The sequence below is a fragment of the Eutrigla gurnardus genome, assembly GCF_963514095.1.
Source record: "Eutrigla gurnardus genome assembly, chromosome: 17".
Classification (NCBI taxonomy): Eukaryota; Metazoa; Chordata; class Actinopteri; order Perciformes; family Triglidae; genus Eutrigla; species Eutrigla gurnardus.
Genome location: NC_139928.1, coordinates 4,820,001 through 4,839,910, shown reverse-complemented (window position 1 = coordinate 4,839,910; position 19,910 = coordinate 4,820,001). Strand labels below are relative to the sequence as shown.

The following is a 19,910-nucleotide window of genomic DNA, read 5'->3' as shown; positions in this document are numbered from 1 at the left end:
GACTGGTTACCTGTATGTCTCTACATGTCAGCCCTGTGATAGACTGGCTACATGTATGTCCGTCAGCCCTGTGATAGACTGGTTACCTGTCTGTGTCTACATGTCAGCCCTGTGATAGACTGGTTACCTGTCTGTCTCTACATGTCAGCCCTGTGATAGACTGGTTACCTGTCTTTCTGTCAGCCCTGTGATAGACTGGTTACCTGTCTGTCTCTACATGTCAGCCCTGTGATAGACTGGTTACCTGTCTGTCTCTACATGTCAGCCCTGTGATAGACTGGTTACCTGTCTGTCTCTACATGTCAGCTCTGTGATAGACTGGTTACCTGTCTGTCTCTACATGTCAGCCCTGTGATAGACTGGTTACCTGTCTGTCTCTACATGTCAGCCCTGTGATAGACTGGTTACCTGTCTGTCTCTACATGTCAGCCCTGTGATAGACTGGTTACCTGTCTGTCTCTACATGTCAGCCCTGTGATAGACTGGTTACCTGTCTGTCTCTACATGTCAGCCCTGTGATAGACTGGTTACCTGTCTGTCTCTACATGTCAGCCGTGTGATAGACTGGTTACCTGTCTGTCTCTACATGTCAGCCCTGTGATAGACTGGTTACCTGTCTGTCTGTCAGCCCTGTGATAGACTGGTTACCTGTCTGTCTCTACATGTCAGCCCTGTGATAGACTGGTTACCTCTCTGTCTCTACATGTCAGCCCTGTGATAGACTGGTTACCTGTCTGTCTCTACATGTCAGCTCTGTGATAGACTGGTTACCTGTCTGTCTCTACATGTCAGCTCTGTGATAGACTGGTTACCTGTCTGTCTCTACATGTCAGCCCTGTGATAGACTGGTTACCTGTCTGTCTCTACATGTCAGCCCTGTGATAGACTGGTTACCTGTCTGTCTCTACATGTCAGCCCTGTGATAGACTGGTTACCTGTCTGTCTCTACATGTCAGCTCTGTGATAGACTGGTTACCTGTCTGTCTCTACATGTCAGCTCTGTGATAGACTGGTTACCTGTCTGTCTCTACATGTCAGCCCTGTGATAGACTGGTTACCTGTCTGTCTGTCAGCCCTATAGACTGGTTACCTGTATGTCTCTACATGTCAGCCCTGTGATAGACTGGTTACATGTATGTCCGTCAGCCCTGTGATAGACCGGTTACCTGTCTGTCTCTACATGTCAGCCCTGTGATAGACTGGTTACCTGTCTGTCTGTCAGCCCTATAGACTGGTTACCTGTATGTCTCTACATGTCAGCCCTGTGATAGACTGGTTACCTGTCTGTCTCTACATGTCAGCCCTGTGATAGACTGGTTACCTGTCTGTCTCTACATGTCAGCCCTGTGATAGACTGGTTACCTGTCTGTCTCTACATGTCAGCCCTGTGATAGACTGGTTACCTGTCTGTCTCTACATGTCAGCCCTATGATAGACTGGTTACCTGTCTGACTCTACATATCAGCCCTGTATTAGACAGGCCAAGGGGATGAGCAGACAGGATTTATGTCTTACAAATCTTACTTTTTCATCATGCTAACCAGAAATCATCATTACAAATTAAGCAGTCATGCAATAATACAGTTATTGGACATGATCTATAGTTATGTTGAAATTGATTGAAAATAAAAATGGAAAAAAGAAATAACCAACGCAGACTGGAACCATTCCATTTTGGTGTTCTTTATGATTTTGTAGTGAATGGTTTGTTCGGGTATTTTTATTTTCCTGAGAACACGAGTGGTCGCAGATGTGGATGGTAAAGGTAAAAGTTATTATTAGTATTATTTTAATTGGGGTGACAATTTGCTACTTAAAACAGGGACTTTCTTTTTACCAATATTCATTTTTTTTGCAGTGAATAACAACCTTCCTCACACCGGCGGAGAAGGAGGCGGGGTTTGTAGCGCACTCTGCTGACACGAAATAGAAAAGCTGTAGCAACTCCATTTAAGATCTGCGCTCGCATTACTTCATGACTGCATTAATCCCAGGAGGATCATTTGATTCGGTGCGGCGAGGTGGATCGGATGACGTTGGGAATGCGTGACGTCAGGGATTCCGTTTTTAAAGCAGGTTGTGAGTGCACACACACACACACGGCATGTCATCACATTTGTGCGTTCCTGCACGCACAGGAAGCGGACACGTGCGCAATTGAACAAGTGAATTTGAGAGCGTTTGTGTGGGCAGCTTATCTCCAGGTTTGTGTTTCTCCTGCCAAGTCAGTCCCATTGGCCACGCTCTATATTTAGCCGGGAGGTCGCAGCAGAAAAGCATGGGAGACGCTCGACAGAAAGACGTGAGCTTGGAAGGAGGTCAGCGTGGCGACTGAGATGTGCTGCCAGCGCGATAACAAGAACCAACACATTAGTAACGTTAGCGGAAACCACGAGTCAGAGCGATCCAATGACCCAAAACATTCTTATCATTGTTAATATATCATGTAAACCTCAGTGACCCTCCGTGTCATCAATATGAAATGACAAACCTGTAATATGAAAATTGTGACTTGATATCAACACTATACACAAAACACTTTTACGTATAAAGATTAAGGTAAACGGGCCATTGTAACGTCTGGCAGTCTAAGTATGTAATGTATCGTATAACATCCAACTGCGACATCCCGAGTTCAAATTTAGCCGGGACCTTTGTTGTATGTCTACACCTCTTTCCTTCCTCTGCTCACAGCTCACTCTCGTTGAAAAGCTGAAAATGGAATATCCAAAACAAGTTTAATGTGAGGAAAGTTGGAATATCCTACAATTACCAACTGAGAATGTATGATGAGCATTAAAGACGAATGACAGTTTTTGTTTTGTTCCCTCATAGTTTGAATTCCAAAGCATAATTTGTCAAGAACATCTCAACTTTGTTTAAAAATGTTTATTTTACTAATTTATTTTAAGACCCACCGGAGGGATTTTTTTGGACCTCTGATCACTTTATGCATAACCCCCAGGCGATATCATTTATTTTAACATCTGACTGGCTAAATGAATGCGATAAGTGGGCTGATAGCTCAGTGGTAGAGTTACAGCCCCATATACTGAGGCTCCCTGCAGCGGTCCCGGGTTTGAATCTGCCCTGCGGTCCTCTTTTAAAGGCATGTCGTCCCTCTCTCTCGCCCTTTAACTCTCACACTGTCCTCCCGCAATAAAAGGCCAAAAAATAACTTTAAACAAATGAATGTGCTTAGATGTATCGTTATACTATATTTGAAATTTAGCTGTTTCATGACAAAAGCTGAGGAACCCCCCCAGACTAAAAATGATTGGGTGACCCACCCCGCAACAAAGAATAATTTTCCTCCGGTAATCCCTTCCATAAATACTGAACAGTCCCTAATCAATTCATGTGTAAATGGCAGAAGGTGTAGTTTATATTTTGAATCTCAGTGCGACATGAGTCATGTGAGATGAACGTCTTCATTTAGCCTGGGATGATTTATTAGAAAGAAATCAGGAATTGTAAACATTAGGCTGGGAGGTCATTTCCACTCCATTTCATGGAAATCATCCATATCAGCGTCACACCTGCCTCCTCAGATGCACTCGTGCACTAGACACTAGTGAATAGGGTACAACTCATAGTAACTCATAGATGTCATCATGAAACTATACCCCAGTTCATTCCTTACATTTAGACAATGAGGTTTTCTATTAAAATTGTTCTGAAAGTTATGTTTAAATATGCAAATGACAATTATTAAAGATGCATTAATGTGCATACATTTACAGAAAAGCAATCTGAACATTGAATGAAAGCATGTTCCATGTTCTTGTTTCGTGTTGTTGACTTAGTAGAATCAAATATTTTTACAGAGGGAATTTTGGATATCTCTTTGTATCACTCCATGAATCATAAAATACTGTTAACAGCCATTAAAAAAATTCTCCATGTAATTTAAGTATATATATTGGAATAAAATGTTCTTTAAATCCAGCTATGACTGATATATGAACAAATACCTTCAGAATACAAATAGGAATGAAAGCTGTATGGAAGACGTGGATGGAGATTTCTGGCTCAGAGTCTGAGAAAAAAAAAAAATTTAGAATAAATGGACTTTCATAACAGTTTTCTGAAATGTTATGCTTAAATATGCAAATGAGGCATTATTCCAAAAATAAAAATGGACAAACTAGTCAAATAAACACCTAAATGTGTATTTTGGGCATTTTTTTCTCCCCACTAGTCTCTAAGAAGTCATGTTATGGAAGAAAAAAGATGCAAAAATGCAAAAAGTATGAGTGTCTATTAGAACTGCTATTTGACTTTATATTGTATGAGTTTCAATTCAGAAGTTTCGGATAAGTTTGCTAATGACATTTGTGGATATTTCAAAAATATTAAATAAGATAAATACTTTATGTGCACAAACCCAAAGAGGACGTAGCAAATATGTAGCTAGTTAGCACAGACATTTTATCATGAGGTGTCAATGGTGACGGTAACTGGAAACGTGCTGAGAGTGCAAAATAAGAGCGAAATGGAACCTGAGAGTGGATGACATTAAATATTCATGTCATGTTTAATAATAAAATGACAGTCATTCATACTCAATCAATTCAGAACAACAACAAAAAAAGACACCTGCAGAGATTGTTCACCTTCCATTCTGGCACAGTGAAGCACTTTGTTCTAACACGAATCATAAACACTGAAGGTAACAACATGGCAGCGGGTCACACCATTTAACACTGTGTCACTTCCACTCCAACAGAAATCTTCACAATGTTTTCTAGTTCTGTCTGCTTGTCCAACACTGTATGAAGTGTGGCGCCAACCTGACACTTAATTTAGCATATTACATATGTGCTCTTCTTACAGTGCATGATTTTTCAGCTTTACAATGCATGTCATTTTGATAATTAAAAGAGATTTTGTGTTACAAACAATAAAAGGTCTGTCACATGACTATGCAGCTAATTTATTTCAAATGTTAATTGATGAACAACAAACCATCCGACACAGACAGCAGAAAGGCTGCAGACAGAATAAACATAATGTTGCTGTTTTCAATGAGAAAAAAACAAACAAACTATTTCTTAAATGAGGTTCTCAGATTGGAGGTCAATAAACTGTTCTGACCATTCAGTGACGTTTTAATAAAGGTTTATGGTTAATTTAGCCCATTCTCACTCCCGACTCAACAGAATGTTTAAGGTCCATTAATTAATGGTTACATTTCTGGCATTTGCTTTTTAACTAAGAGTCCATCAATTAAGTAGCCAACATTTTAATATTCATTCTTTTGACGTCTTAGTTGACGTTTTGACGTCCAGGATAGCCGCGAAGTAGCATGTTAGCTTTAAATTAGTTTTATCAAATCGCTTCTTTATATTACTACATGATTAAAAAATAATAATATTTACTCAATGAGTTCATATCAAAAGGAGTGCAGTAGTAAGGAAAAGGTGTTGCAAAGGGCTTCATTTATTGAATGAACTCACAGTGAATGACTCCAAAGCCTGCATATGTAAGACAATACAGGACTGTTTCCCAACTATATCTGAGCATTTAGAAGGCGGATGGACCTTTTATTCAACACCGTCTTGTTGTGAAGTGACACATTCATGACAGTTTTTCTAATCCTAACTACGAAGTGTTGTTTGCCGAAACCTAACCTGCATTTTGTAGCATAATGTTGTCCCGACTGACATAAAAAAATAAATAAAAAAAAGTGGTGATATTGGTACGATAGATAGAACGTGGTGCTGAGCATGCAAAGAAAATGGAAAGTGTGTGTCCATTTGCATGAATCAGTAGATTTCAAGTTGGCATGTTTGTGAATCTTGTCATCCATTTTGTCCACGTGAAAAAGCAATCTCTTTGCTAAGACATGTTTGGGAAACGCCCACGCCCCCTCAACAACCTCCCTCCTCATAAACAGAACGGGGCAGGTAAAGTGCAACACCACCTCCGGGCCATTAGCTGCTGCTGTCCTTCTGAGGGAGGCATCTCTGCCAGGGGCTGTAGGGCAGCGCCAGCAGCAGGAAGAGGACCCCGCCCACGATGAGGACGGCCCCTGCACAGCCGACGCACGACACGGACCAGGAGAGCTCGTGGTGGAGAGGAACCGTGTGGTCGCTGGCCAGGAACGCCAGGACGGACTGGTGGAAGACAATCAGCGATACGAGCACCAGGACACCTGTGGAGTAGACGTTGGACATTACCACGTACGATTTGACACAATTTAGAACTCCATTATCAACATCCAGCAAACTCTCGTAGTCAAGAAAATCACATGCATTTAAAACTCAAAAGTTGCCCGGCGTGTTGTTGCTTCTACCGACCCGACAGAATAAAGCAGAATGATGCTGGCTTGAGGAAGAAGAGTATCTCTTTACTGAGAGACATGGTGATGCATATGGCCCCCATTACCATCAGGAACAGGCTGAAAAGGGCCAACATGGCCGCCGCTACGTTCAGATCTGCACAAGGAAGGAAAACAGCACCGTTATCATAAACTCTCACGTTTACACTATTTGGAAGAGATGTGAATGATTAATTATGTGCTAGTGCACATTCCTGCTAACAAATTAACTTTACAATTGTTGATATAAAAAAAGGTTTCCCACTGCATTTAAGGTAAAGATGAAACACTTGAATAACTGTAAAATCCTGTCTTGCAGCAACTCTTTTGGCTTCTGAAAGCTCTTGGGTATATTATTTAAATATTCTCGAAGTCAGAGCATAACTATAATTGAGCTGTAGCCCTTACCTGGCTCTCGGCAGAGAGGTGGCAGAGCTGATATGAACACAGTACAGAGCGACAGCCATTGACTAGTCAAATGGGACTCACGTGCATGACCATGTACTAAAAGGCTAGCCCGGGCGAACCAGCTAAACAAAGCACAGAAAAGCTCGGATCACAACTCACACAGAGGGAGAGTGACTTACTCCACTATATCTTTAGCTAATAATTGTTTTTGCTGCTATATTAATGTTCTGACTCCCGTGTATATAGAACTTTTAAACTGCACTTATTTTTTTCTCACATAGAAGAAAATTATGGGTTATTGTTACCCTCACGGAGGAAACCTTCTTTATCTCAACAATCACAATCAGAATTGATTGAAGAAATATAAAAGTATATATTAAAAAAAAAAAAACATCCCTGAATGCAACAATGATATGATGACCATATGATTTTGTGTTTGTGTTGTCATCCTCGATTTGTTTTCGGAATTTTTTGCCTTGAGAAATGTTTTTTTAATTAAGTTAATTAACTTAATAATCATTCAAATCATAAAGGACGATTTACAAGAAGTAAGTCATTTGCGGTCTCAAATCACATCCAGACAGTATTTTTATTCACTCACGGCTGTATTTATTATATCGCTATAGCGCGACGGTGATGTGTCACCAGCAAACAATTAGATTTAAATGTGCGTCTTTCGTCTCTCAGCGTATGCCACTGTGTGATCTTGATACATTATGGAGCTGCCAGTGAAATGAGAGGTTAGACGGCAGCTCGGAGACACTTGAACGAGGCGTAGGCGGAATAGATTTCAGACACTTAGAGAGCAGACAATGGCCAACCTGAAAGAGTGAGGCGAGGAGGTGGGGGGGAGGCAGAGAGAGAAGGAAAGGATGGAGAACAGGCATCAGAAGGGGAAGATGAAGGGGTGAAGGGGAGGGAGAGGTGGTGGAGGAGAAGAACAGGGCTATAGAAAGGGAGGGAGTGGGCGGATAAGGTAGGACGGCGGTTCAGAGAGGCCACGAGAGCCAGAAAGAGGTGCGTGACTCACTCTTCCGCGTTGTCTTCTGGAACATCACAGCATTTTCCCCCGTGGTGAAAAACTTGAAATAGGTGCAGTTTGATTCTGCAGGAGTGAGAAAGATGAGAGAAACATAAACATTGACAGATTAATGCGCAGACAACCTTGATGAACACCTTATTGAGATTCAAGGCGCCACATCTCGCCCAGCCCAGTACACTTTAGTCTCAACAATCCTCCATCAAGCGTAATCAGCCGTGAACGACGATGGCAATCTCGAGGTGACAGTCCGGCGCCCCCCTGAGCAATTAGCTTCACGCCGTCCCGGCAATGCGTTACAGTAATTGAAAATTTTGTCCGTCAAATAGAATGTGACACCTCTATCCGTTCCCTCGCAGATTTACCCACTCGAGCAAGAGAAACAGGCACACACACACACATCTGTTTTCATTAGCGTGATCAAAGCCACGTCCTCGGTGTTCTGGGTTGTTTTCTTCCCCACGACAGCTTTCAGCGTTACAGCACTGAGAGGAGCTGCACTCCAATCCTATTGAGGAAAATCCAATAGGGAGGTCTCTGCAACAGGCCACTTGGACAATAATTGGACTTTCCTCTGTGTATATGTTTATTCATTAAGGAAGACGTGGATCATCATGGGTGTCTTACAAAAACAAATACTTCCGGTAACAATACGTAACATTTAATGCTTGATAAATAAATCTATCATGAAGCTTTGCCAATGAGCAAAAATAACCAATTTTGGTTGGACATTTGACTTTGGGTCCACAGTATTTTTTAATTTAGCTGCTGTGTAATGTGAAAGTACCAATACGCTGTATGTTTGCATAATCTATGAAGGCTGCAAAAACCTTCTCCAAAGATTTCAATTTCTAAAGTTTGAATCTTAAAGGAGAAATCCGGTCATTTTTGACCCCATGTCCGTTGTCCTCAGGGTCATCCCGACTTATTAGAAGCAAAAAACCCGACAAAAATTGACGTTGCCTAGCCTGAGATCTGTACCTGCCTGGCAGCCTTCCAGACTCGCTCCAATGCTAACCCATTGGGGCACGTTATATCTGCTTTCCTGGGCCACAGAAAACAATTCCAAGACCTATGCAACACAGGTTGGGTCCGTACGAGACACCACGGCGCTCGTTTAGCACAAATAGTGTGGCAAAACGACATAAATACATAAATATGTGTGTTTTAGCATGAAGTTACTCACCTCAAATCACCCCGTAGAGTAGACATTAGCAGTAGACAGCCGAGCGCCTGTCGTCCCTCCCAGTCACCGCAGAAACGAAAACGTTTTTCACGTAGTTTTGATTTTGTATCCATAAAGAAACGACCGAGCAGTGCAGTCGTCCTGTCCGTAATAAATCCAGGAAGCTGTCATGTCCATATGTATGACTGTTACAACATAGCAACATAGCTTCAGCTAGTAACGTGCCGGGCGCTCGTCCGTCCCAGTCACCGCAGAAACGAAAACGTTTTCCTCGTAGTTTTGATTTTGTATCCATAAAGAAACGACTGAGCAGTGCAGTCGTCCTGTCCGTAATAAATCCATGAAGCCGTTATGTCCATATGTATGACTATGTTACAACATAGCAACGATAGCTTACAGCTAAACAGTAGCCGGGAGCCAAAACAATGCAAGTCTCGCGCAAGTTCCCGTCTGCCGTCCTCACTCTGGAGCTGTTTTCAAGCCAGTACAGTGAAACATCTTGGACAGTCGCGCGAGGGTCACTTTGTTCTCACTCTGTTGATGAGAGACTGCAGTCTGCACACGCGACACGCGACACGCGACTCCCACTCATGCCGTCAACACAACTAGCCTACTGAGACTGCGCGAGATTTGTTGTCGCTGTAGCAGCTTCAACTGTCACAAAGGCTAAGCAATCTTACTATGTAGGCTAGCGCCACTTACACTGTCATATGGACATGACGGCACTACTCGATGGAAAGAAGTTTGTCACTAGTGGCTTGAAAACAGCTCCAGAGTGAGGACGTCGGGAGACGGGAACTTGCGCTAGACTTCCATTGTTTTGGCTCCCGGCTACTGTTTAGCTGTAAGCTATCGTTGCTATGTTTCTGCGGTGACTGGGACGGACGAGCGCCCGGAACGTTACTAGCTGAAGCTTGGTTGCTATGTTGTAACAGTCATACATATGGACGTAACAGCTTCATGGATTTATTACGGACATGACGACTGCACTGCTCGGTCGTTTCTTTATGGATACAAAATCAAAACTACGAGGAAAACGTCTTCGTTTCTGCGGTGACTGGGACGGACGACAGGCGCTCGGCTGTCTACTGCTAATGTCTACTATACGGGGTGATTTGAGGTGAGTAACTTCATGCTAAAACACACATATTTATGTCGTTTTGCAACACTATTTGTGCTAAACGAGCGCCGTGGTGTCTCGTACGGACACAACCTGTGTTGCATAGGTCTTGGAATTGTTTTCTGTGGCCCAGGAAAGCAGATATAACGTGCCCCAATGGGTTAGCATTGTAGCGGGTCTGGAAGGCTGCCAGGCAGGTACAGATCTTGGGCTAGGCAACGTCAATTTTTGTCGGGTTTTTTGCTTCTAATAAGTCGGGATGACCCTGAGGACAACGGACATGGGGTCAAAAATTGACCGGATTTCTCCTTTAACTTGCTCACTGGTGCTCACAAACACATGTCTATACGGTATATAGATAGTTGGCCAATGGGAGGTTTATCCTGGACCCACCATGCAAATAAGGCTTCTGATCAGGGGACCGGCATTCGTGTCCCATGTGAGACCAAAAGTTGAACGATTCTTCATGTCACCTGAGGCATCCATATACGTTATATCATTACATCTTCCATTTTGTTACAAGAGTACTTATTTTAAGCCAAAATGTTTTTGTCAAACCTACCTATGTGGTTTTGTTGCCGGAACCTAACTGCCACTGTTTCACATTAATCACATGTAACAATGTTAACCATGTGCAATTTCTGCCTCCAGATATGGGTTGTGATATGCCATTTTTTGGTTTATTTAAATATTAAGTCTTTATGTTTTAGGAAATTATTCATATACTCCAGTATCCCCTTGCCAGGCTGGTTCTGTAAAAAAATATGTAAAAAAAAAACAACAACAAAAACAGAAAAAATTATGTTGCTACCGAAAAGCTGAGGAAAAATCCAAATGATGTATCCCTTCACTTGACCCAAAATCAACTTGTGCATTCGCTTTTTCAATAAGACAAAGTAACAGTGAGTCAGGCAGTTAGTCAGCCAGAGCATTCACACAGCCAGCCATCAAACAGTGAGCCAAGCATCATTTGTCAAGCCAGAGAGTCGGGTAGACCTCTCATTCATGCTAACTCGCCACCACAAACTGAGCTGCGCACCCAGTTTGACAAATGTCCAGTCAGCCAGCAGTCAATCATCAGATCAAAAACTCCCTCCCTCACACAGACCAGTCAGCCATCCATCCAAAGGTCAGTACATCTGAGTCACCTCCAGGTAGTTCAGCAGGTCCACAGCTCTCTCTCTCTGGGTCGATATCAGACACCCACAAGGTCTTGGTGCAGCCCTTCCACAGGCCATAGTGAGCAGTCAGACATGTCTGCAAAACCAAGATCACAGGCTTTAGCTTGAGACACCAAACTGTTTAATTTCCAACAGGAACATTACTATTTATTTAGCATGTTTATGTAGGCTACAGAATAAATCCCTTTCACAGACAAATTAATATGGACCTATGAATTAAGTCATATCAGCTTAAAGCTCACATTTATTGTCTGTATTCCAATATTTCACCTGGTTGTTATAGAAACTTTTAGCAGGGGCCAGCTCCACCCAGAACTCTGTCCCCATCCCGAGGACCGTCAGGACTACGCCTACAATGGCAACGAAGAACGCCAACTTGATCTGGTGACAGAACACATTACAAAAAAGTGTGCTGACGTTAAAATCATGGGCAGGAAATCCAATTTGAAATTACAAAAATAACTCACAATGAAATGCTTTTCTGTGAAGTAAGCAATTCTAGCTTTTATGTAGCTTTAAATGTATATAAATCTACATTTCAGAGACAATGTCACCAGTAGGCTACAGCTTAGATCCCATGGATAATGATGCAACTGAATGTCTTCTACTACTTTTGACTTGGGGCTGTAAAAAAAAAATCTGAAAATTTGATTAAAATCTAAGACAACATTTATGATACAATTTATGAAGAAAGGCTTAGGTGGACTCCATGTTTAGGCGATAAGATGTCTGTTTACTGTGGGTTTAATTTCATTCATGTCCATGTAGCCTAACAAATCCCTCAATTCTTTAAAATAGTAATACAAAACAATGAATATTGATCAATATTCATGTACAACTGAAGAACTCCATGCTATAAGATAGATAAATGGAGAATGCAAAGGCCCACAGGGCTGACACATGTATTATTAGATTTATTTGAATCAGGGAATGGTATTAAAGCTGCCTGTCACTATTTAGTGGCTGTATCAAAGTACCAGTAAGAGCCAGAGCTCACTTGAACGTTTGAGCCAAAACGTCTTTGTGAGTCTCCCGTGGTTTATACTTGCTGCAGATATGTGAAACTAAGTCACAAATAGTCCTTGGTGAAATACTTTATAAATATAAATGAATATAAATATAATAGTGAAGTTTGGATGCTTCATTTTTTTTTTATTTTATTAAGTCAAGGTGGATTTATTTGCATTGCTTATAATTCTTAGTTTCCAGTGATACCACATTATTGAAGACTGATGGAAAACGTATCCTGGATCTCTTTAACACAACTTAACTTTGAACAACTTTAGTGTTTCCAGACAGTTTGGACTGTTGGTAAATTGATTTGAAGACCCCATGATTTCAAAACAGTATAACATGCTGCATATCTCCTATAAATAGACCATCTTCCATCGCAACTACACCACAGGACACGGTTAAGGTCCATCGGATGAAATCATGTCCATTTCCTAGTACAACATTGAGCCCCCTTGCACCCTCCCTTTCTCTGGCACTTACAAAAACAATCATGCTCCTGGCATCATCAAATGTCTGTGGATGTTCAGTACATAGGGGATGGACATTGGAACTGGAGCATAATGTGCTGTCATACACATAAAGAGAACAGCCGGTTAATTAAAAAAAGCTAAGAGCAGATATCTTACAGTAAGGGAGAAAGTAACTATCTCAAAGGGAAAGGCCATTCTCTGCATGTTGTTTTTAGTGTCCTCAGGAGATGAAATATCAACCCACCTAATAAGCAGTTGGGATGTGTGGGTGGCCTCTTGTCCTTCTGTGTTGAGATGTTGAGAGTGAAGATGCTTTTTGAAAGTGGGGACGTTTTGTCTGTTATGCATTAGGCATAGAGTATAAGGGAATGGAAGTAAGGTCCTCTAAACAATTTGTACATGTATGGGAAAATGTCAAAGTGATGAAATCTCAGCTGGTTTAGTCATCTTTGAGAAATCATATCCCACCTGCATTTAGTACTCTAATAGTGCTAATGGTTACATAATATGTTATTTCTGTAACATTACTAAACCGTGTTAGATATTTAGCCAATTCTTATTTTCTAACATTAGATCTGCTCTTGTGGAGTGTTCCTTGCCCTGTGGATGTGCATCGATTTCAGATGAAAAGGCAGCTGTATGACTGGCGGGTTCCATTGGCACCAGAGTATTTTCATACAGCCTGAGGGAGAACACACATTCACACAATATAAAAACAGTCACCTTCCCTTCCTGGGCCTCACTCATGACGTGTCCAGTTGACGTCGTCCTGCGCCGCTTGTTCCCCCCAAATGTACTCCGTCCAGTCATGAGGTTGGCCAGACCTCCTGCACCCTGGGGCGCTCCTACCGGTGCAGCAACCGTCCCTGGTGCCGCTGGACCAATTGTGCGGCCCTCCTCATCAGTCAAGAAAAAGGTAGACCACATATTTTGCCAAATTTAAAAACAATAAGAGAGCCAAGTGGGACTTAGTTTGGCAGCAACTTTGCTTGGAGCTTTTCCCCCGACAGGGATAGTTACAATTTTAGCAATAGAAAAATTGAAGATGGGAACAAAAACAAAAGGAAAACTATTGTGTATTCTTAGTCTGTGCCCATAAAGAAAGTTGACAGAAGAATTTGACAAAAAAGAAAGAGAGAAGCAAGAGAAGAGGTAGAAAGATGAACTGAAAAGAGAAAATGACTATGCTATTAGAAGTAACAGCAAAAAGAATAGCTTTAAACTCAAAAAAGTCTCCTTGGTAAAAAAAAACTGAGCACACATCTCTGGAAAGAGAGGAATCAGCCTTCTTTTGAGAAAAGGCCTAACAAAATAGTGGCTTTGATAGTAGATGCAATATAGACACATTACTCATCATCGTAAATAAAATTGACAGAAAATATGTGTAGAAAAAGTTTCGCCACTGAGAGTCGGTGGAGGTAGAAGTCAGGAGTGGATGAAGTGATGCTTCCTAGAGATGGAAATGAAAGAAAAAACAAAAGAAAATCGATGGTAAAAGTAACTATGTAAGGCATTTGTGTGTATGTGTGTGTGTCTGTGTGTGTGTGTCTGTGTGTGTGTATATATATATATATATATATTAGGGCCGGGACTTTAACGCGCTACACAAAAATTAACGCGTTAAAAAAATTAATGCATTTTAATTGCACTTATTTTTGCACCGCGGAACGTTTCTCACTGGATGAGTTTCAGGCGGACCAATTATACTCCAGCACCAACTAGCGTTCATGACTTCAGACAACAACAAACCACAGTGAACATGAACGAAGAAGAAGCTGATGAGACCGTTTTGATTGGCCCCATGGATGGGAAATTTTGTTATAAAAACGAACAGATGGAAGCGTCGATAAGAGCATGGTTGTGTACAAGCTATGCAACAAGGAATTCGCTTATCACCGCAGCACATCGAGCCTCAAGTATCACCTCAATTCAAAACATCTAGCAGCTTGCGTGGACGCTGGCGTGGTAGCTAGCGTGGAAGTTAGCCCGACTCCGAGTAAGGACCCACACCCAACCCACACTCCACCAGATGCTATTGCTACACTTAATGGCAAAAATTGCACTGGTCTGTTGGACTTGGTTGAACAAAAATAAACAACATTTTGTTGCTTAAGCTTATGTATTCAGTCATTATTCAATGGTATACTAAAAATCCATGTGAAAAAAAAATACTTTTTCACTGTTCTCAGGTCAAATTTATATGCGATTGAAATGTGATTAATTTCGATTAAATAAGTCTCTAATTAATTAGATTAATTTTTTTAATCGAGTCCCGGCCCTAATATATATATATATATATGATCACATGTACAGAGGTTCTGGTGTTTCGCACAAACTATAACGTTTTTAACATCCAAATGTAAAAGTCCGGAATAAACAGAGGAATGATGCTGGTGTACGAATTGCTATTCATCTGTGGTACAAAAATAAACCAAGAAACCAGTAAATCAGATTTAACATTGTAGACATTGAGTAGGAGATTGTATTGTGTAATGTATATAGGTTCATAAGATCTGTGCTCTCTTAAATGTTGGAGCCGTGAGCAATAATGGAAATAAATATGCTTTTTTGGGAATTTCCATCTTTGGTGTTGTTATGACAACCATAAAATACATATTTCAACAGAAAAAAACAAACATTACAGATCATGTACTAAACAAAGGTTCCACGATCACAGAGAATATTCAGTAGGTGGGAGGAAAAAATACATGAAAAGCAAACAGAGCTAGACACGGTTGTCTACTGTGATTGGAACGTTGAAACAAAATAAACTCAAATCTGGACTACTGCCTATATTCAGCTTTTTCTTCAAGTGTTACTTCTATACTGATTTTCACAACATAAATTAGTAGTAGAATAGAGATTTGACAGCCCCTTTACCTATGGCATTAACATGCAGTCCGCATCTGGGTATGTTATCAGGATAATTGGTCTGCATAGGGATCTCAGTGTATTGTAAAACCCTCTCAGGAGGTTTGATCTAGATCACTTTCTAAGGGTGCTAAGAAGAAGACTTTTATATTCTAAGTGTTTAATCTAGAACTCACCCAGGGGGGGGGGGGGTTCTTCAAAAGCAATTGGTTCTGGGTATAACATCAGCCCTTCAGGAAGGACCCTTTCAAAACTGTTATTTCAAAGACTGCATAGCGAAGGCATGACCCGCCCTATACTCTGCCTCTGATTGGCTTACCCTGATATTCTTACCCTAACCAATCTTACTTTTCATGCCAAAATGTAACCAATCCAACCAATGAATGCAACAAGTGCTAGGGTCATGCCTATAGTAAGTAACATAGGATTCGTAATTTAGCGACCTGGGAAGCTCTCTACAAGGCTTCCGGCTTCAACCAGCTGTGCATTAAGATACAATCACACTGCAGGCTAAATGTCAACTAAATATCCTTTTAATTACTTGGTTTGGAATGATCCATTTACAATCTTTCATGTCCTCCATCTGATATTCTTATGGAGTCTAAATACCATTATTTTAAGTCACTTTAAGCAAATGAATGTAATGCAATGCGTGCATTCTGATATCAGGGTAAAATGGGCCATTGCTGCCAAAATTAGTGAAATGTAAAAGGGTGGCAGGTTACCGGAACTCTAATGAGTCCAAGTAACTTTAAATTAAAAGCATTGGTTCCTCTTTGTCAGTGTGAGCTTCTGTTAGAAGAAAATCATAGAACCGGAGAGCGCTTCCTCCAATCACAAACACTTATCTGTACTGTCTGTTCTGCTTTTTCAGGACAGAAAAGTAATACAAAAGCACTTAGCATCGTGGAATCACAATCAATTATCTATTTTGAGATGTTATGTGACAGCAAACACATTTAAAAAAAACAGTCCGGACGCTGAAATCATAATTTGCTTTCTATTCTGAGACGCTTTGTGGTACTTCAGTAGCACAAAAACACTCATGATGTTCAAGCCATAAACAATTATCTATTCTCATACAGAGAAGCACTATGATGGAGAAATCACGCAGCTACGCCGACGATGAATTGAATCTTAAACCCTTATGTCAGTAGGGTGAAGGAAGCACCTGTCCTGCAGCGTTCCACCAGGATGTGGTGACAACAGACATGACATGGAGCCCTCCCTCCTGTTAGCAAAAATTAAACACTTCCCCTGGGAAGGACACACGACTTTACTTCCCATCACCGTCTGACAAGTTAACAACTGAGAGAGGGTGAGTTAAGGTTCGTTTTCCAGCAAAGTTCTTCATGTGATAATGATAATAATAAAAACATGACACAGCCATTCAGTTTCAGTTACCAAACACCTCATTAAAATAGTCCATAGTTAGTATTAATGCATCTATCAAATAATACATTTAAGCTGCAGTAGTACACCATATAAGGAAATGTGCCAATGCATTAGATGCTTCATGTAAAATGTATTCTATGCAGAAACTGTAAAATACCGGAGTCATAATTGTATAAAAATAATAATATAATAATTCAAATTATATAAATAAAAAAAAATGAAAATTGTCACAAATACATTTTACACTTTTATGATCTTTGTTTTATGTGTTATCATGGAAGAGGCCTGCTTTTTGAGAGAGTCCTGAGCAGAGGCATAAATACATAATAATAAATTAAAGGAAAAAAGGTCATATTTCAGTTGGGTAAATTATGAAAATATACCTTCAAACTGAAACCATTAGATTTTACAAACGATAACTTGCAATCAGCAGCATACCACTTAATGGTCAGTTGATGTTGAATCTACACTCAAAATTCTCATCTCAGTACAAATATTAAATATAGATCCTCTGATTTAAAGTGTATTAAGATGTTATAATGACTAGAAGTAATAGAACAAAAGAACCAGTGATAGTCAAAGAAGTAATAGTGAAAGTAATTTTAGTAGTACTTTAGCAGGCATGTGCAGCAGCTGCAGGAATTAAAACCTGCAACATTTGTATTACATGGGATATATCATACCCTGCTATTGGGACAAACGACGAATATTGATTGCATTTTTCACTACTCGATTATTGTGTTGTATGTTACCGCACAGTTCCTGATATGTCCAACACTAAAGCAAGAGTTATAAATGCAACACCTGAAATTACATGACATGTGAATATGTCATGGAAAAATATATATTCAAACCTAAAAGAGTGCGTGCAGTATGCCAAAATGGAAGTGATGAAAGTCTTTCACTGTGGGTTTAAATGTACAAAACGACGGTAAACAACACAACAACACCCACTTTGCTACTGAAATGTGAACACTGCTCTTTTAATAAGGCATCCAATCGGCCTCACTGGAAAGTAGCATCGAAGGAACTCATTACGGCTGCTGTGACCAGCGACAAACACTCTTTCACAAGTTCACTCTCTTAAAATATCTCCAAAAGTAAGCCCACATGGAATTGTCTCAGAGAAAAAAGTATATCAAAGCAAACTGGAATCCATAAACACTCATCATAGACAATGTTTGAAGAAGGAGCCTGTTCAGTTTTACCCACCAGCGCCCCCCCCCCCCCTCCCCAAAAGAGTTCACCATCCAAAAAAATATAATTTTGAAATGAAACACATTCGTTTTATTAACATTCTTTAAGACGAGCAGCTTGCTCCACAACTCCCGCCACCATTTCACAAATATCAGAAGAATGACATGAACAAGTTCCTGACCTGGTTTTTGTGTGTGTGCTTCTGGCCGGTGTGACGGAGGCCGTGGTGAGGAGAGGGAGTGAGCAAGGGTAGAGAGAGAGAGAGACAGAGGGAGGGGGAAATGAGGGTGGAGGTCGGAGTCGGTGTTACGTCCGAGGTCGGGGGCGGGTGTGTGTGTGGAGGTGAAAGAGATCATCAGCTAAATGCCCCTGTGTGTACTGTATTTGTGTGTACAGCATATGCACACATACATATAGGGTTGCAGTGTGTGTATCAGTATCCAGTACATTTTCTTCTCTATTTTTGTGTTTTCAAAAAGAGCAGAAAGAGAGGTCCACTGTTGGTAATGTAAGTATGTATGTGTGTGTTTGTCTGTATGTGTACATGTGTGTGGGCAAGTAAATTAATCTGTTTGTTTATGCTAACGTGGACAGAGTGCTGGTCTCGGCTTTAAAATGTACTTGTGTGGAAGTGTGGCACACCAGACACACACACACACACACACACACACACACACACAGACAAGTGCAAGACCTTATCTGTGTGTGTGTGCATGTTTGTGTGTGTGTTTGTGTGTGCGTGCGTGTTATGCCTCCCTCCTATCTATTTTTGCCGCCCACCTGTTAATGACATTAAAGCCGACCCTGGGGGGGGGGGGGGGGAGGGCTGCAGCGGGGGGCTTCTGTCAGCTCGACTCTGGCTGTGAGGCTCATGTCTGAGGCCGTCGCCCCAACGTCCCGCTGATTGAGGAGGGAATTGTAGATTCACCACCTTGAAAACAAGTTATACTGCCGGCTGCCTCACGTGGTTGGATTCTGGAGCTGCGAGATCGTTTCCAACCGCACGGTGAAACGGTCACATCCTGTTGCCTGCTGACACATGCAATGCAGCAGTTTATACATTTTTTCTGACTAAAACATGACTGTCTTTAGGACTTACTCTCAAAGAAAAGGCTGGAAGTGTCATATTCAACACGTGAGCGAAGTGGACTATTGAGATCGACACAAGATGCATTATGAAAAAGTACAATTATTTCTTGTCTGGGAATCTGCATGACTTTAATAAGCAGCAAGGCATGTCCATTACTATTGCCAGCCAATCACAGATGTAGCTTGTGAACATTGTCACAAACTACTTAATTAGAGCTGAGCATTGGGACCAAAACACATTTTTACCAAGCTGTTTCCGTGACGCGAGTTTCATGCAAGAGTATGAAAAAGTTTCGCAGAATTTTTATAAATGCCTGTATTATCAGGTCAACACATTTTTATAAATGCTTGTATTATTAGGTCTACAAGTGTTGACAAGTGTTGACCTGATAATACAAGCATTTATAAAAATTCAGCGAAACTTTTTCATACTCGTGTGAAACTCGTTTGACGGAAACAGCTTGGTAAACACGGAAGTGGCGTCTATGCTGCGGTAGCGTTAGCAGCAGAGGATAGAAGCTATCAGTGTTCTTTTAAATAAACACCTGGTGTACTTACAAACTTTCAAATGCCTCGTTTTGTGAGTACAGACCCTATGTGTACTACTGCAGAAGTTTG

At 41.0% G+C, this 19,910-nt stretch overlaps 1 protein-coding gene across 1 annotated transcript; it reads right to left on the bottom strand.

Moving 5' to 3' along the window:
• Positions 1–5,768: 5,768 nt before the first annotated feature.
• Positions 5,769–18,518, bottom strand: LOC311028188 (voltage-dependent calcium channel gamma-6 subunit-like). Its single transcript, XM_084032540.1, has 7 exons — positions 18,385–18,518; positions 13,464–14,190; positions 11,527–11,637; positions 11,224–11,332; positions 7,761–7,835; positions 6,303–6,440; positions 5,769–6,157 (listed from the first exon to the last, which is right to left on the bottom strand). Exons 2-7 carry the CDS (start codon positions 13,665–13,667, stop codon positions 5,937–5,939), a joined length of 858 nt encoding a protein of 285 aa, XP_083888666.1. The 5' UTR covers positions 13,668–14,190; positions 18,385–18,518; the 3' UTR covers positions 5,769–5,936.
• Between the last annotated feature and the right edge of the window lie 1,392 nt (positions 18,519–19,910).

What these genes read in the sequence shown, in the direction of transcription:
- LOC311028188 (XM_084032540.1), bottom strand. Translation starts at nt 13,667, where the DNA reads ATGTGGTCTACCTTTTTCTTGACTGATGAGGAGGGCCGCACAATTGGT. An exon ending in ACCTGCTGAACTACCTGGAG is followed by an intron (nt 7,836 to 11,223) that starts GTGACTCAGATG and finishes TCACTCCTGCAG; the next exon opens with AATCAAACTGCACCTATTTC. An exon ending in ATTCTGCTTTATTCTGTCGG is followed by an intron (nt 6,158 to 6,302) that starts GTCGGTAGAAGC and finishes TCTACTCCACAG; the next exon opens with GTGTCCTGGTGCTCGTATCG.